Here is a 1,489-nt window from a genome sequence, read left to right on the forward strand (position 1 = left end):
GTATGTCTCTTTGACAGGCACGCTGTTAGAGATAATTACTTGAGTATAACAATTTTTGAATTTTCTGTGAACGAGTACACTGCCATACATATGTTGAAAAGCAAAACACAGTGTATATTACACGGTAGTTACATCCTCTTGTGATCTTACAGAAGAAACGAGAAATAAAACCCTAAGCACTGCCACATACCACAAGCTATTCCCATCCGAAATAATGATTAATAAAAACATTCGTACGGAATTACGAATAAATGCCTAAACCTCCAACCGAAATCCCCGAGAAAATTGAATACGCTCTAGGGCAAGGAGAACTTTTCCCCAGTACCGTGTGGAGCACAAAGCCAAATTCCCCAAAAAACTCGCACGTTCCCCCCTCTCAGCCACCCAAAGACGGATTCCTCCGTTGCCCCGAAGCAAAGCCCCGAAGGACACCCGAGCCCCGGCCGAGAGAGACGAAACGGGAGTCCGCTTTCCCGAAAATCGTCCGGGGGGAAGACAACATGGCGGATGGAAGTTCGTGCAGACAATATGCTTGACTCACACTTTTCCACCTTTTTTTAGGGTCTTTCTAGGGTCTAGTGTATCGCCAAGATGACCTCTTTGCACTGCGTCATCCACCCTCTGCCGGGGACCGAAGATCAGCTCAATGAAAGGTGAGAAAAGCCATGAAAAATGGAAAAAAGTTGGTCTTGGTTTGGGGCAATATCAACATTTTCCTCGACGAGCAACATGTTTTCATCGCCATTTTCTTAATTTTTTCGTGTTTCTTTTCCTCTCTCTTTTCGTCGGCATCCTGAGAGTTAAGGCGCTGCGTTGTTGTACATTGAATTGGGGGGAAAGAGGGAGGAAAATTGGGAAAATAGTACAATCTTTCGGCTTTTGCTCGTTATTTCGTATTGTCGGTATTTTTTTTCGGAGGTTTTCATATGGAAATTATTTTTTCTGTTCTAAGGACACAGTCTGTAAATATTTTCATTCCGTCCAATACTTTTAGAAATGGCAAAGGATAACTTGCGGAATCTCTGATGGAAATTTACAATAGTTGTAGCATTTATTTAATTTCTTAATTATTCAGCTCTCTCGTTTCATAGTTTTTTTTTTTTTGCGGGAAAGTCCTGTTGATTAAGGGTTTTTTAAGAAAATTATGAAATTATGTAGAGAGAATACTTTCTGTTAAAATTCTCTCCCAATGAGGCTGATATTGACCGAAGATAAAACGAAAAAAGTACGAAACATATCATTTTGGGACGTCAATCAATACAGGGTAAACGGCACGTGAAACTAATAGATTAATGAATTCCGAGGCAATGTAATTGTTTGAAATAGAACAGCACGAAGCAGTGCAATAATCTCCACGCTCTGCACTCTGGCAAAAGCTAACGAACCTCCCTCGTATATTAGGTTAGGTAGAGGCCGGACTCGATCCTTATGGGACAGGAAAAGGACGGGAAAGGCGTCATGCTCTCTTGTGTTAGAATATGGTGGAGGA

General features: G+C 41.5%; 1 protein-coding gene across 1 annotated transcript in view; it reads left to right on the forward strand.

The window, feature by feature from the left end:
* Positions 1 to 303: 303 nt before the first annotated feature.
* The window catches only part of LOC119589076 (E3 ubiquitin-protein ligase hyd-like), a gene marked incomplete at its 3' end in the record, with an annotated part of 8,472 nt that continues 7,286 nt past the window's right edge, over positions 304 to 1,489 (forward strand). Inside the window, 1 exon segment of the mRNA XM_037937649.1 lies at positions 304 to 653. Within this exon segment, the coding sequence (XP_037793577.1) occupies positions 592 to 653 (62 nt within the window).

The sequence above is a fragment of the Penaeus monodon genome, chromosome 25 (genome assembly GCF_015228065.2).
Source record: "Penaeus monodon isolate SGIC_2016 chromosome 25, NSTDA_Pmon_1, whole genome shotgun sequence".
Taxonomy (NCBI): Eukaryota; Metazoa; Arthropoda; class Malacostraca; order Decapoda; family Penaeidae; genus Penaeus; species Penaeus monodon.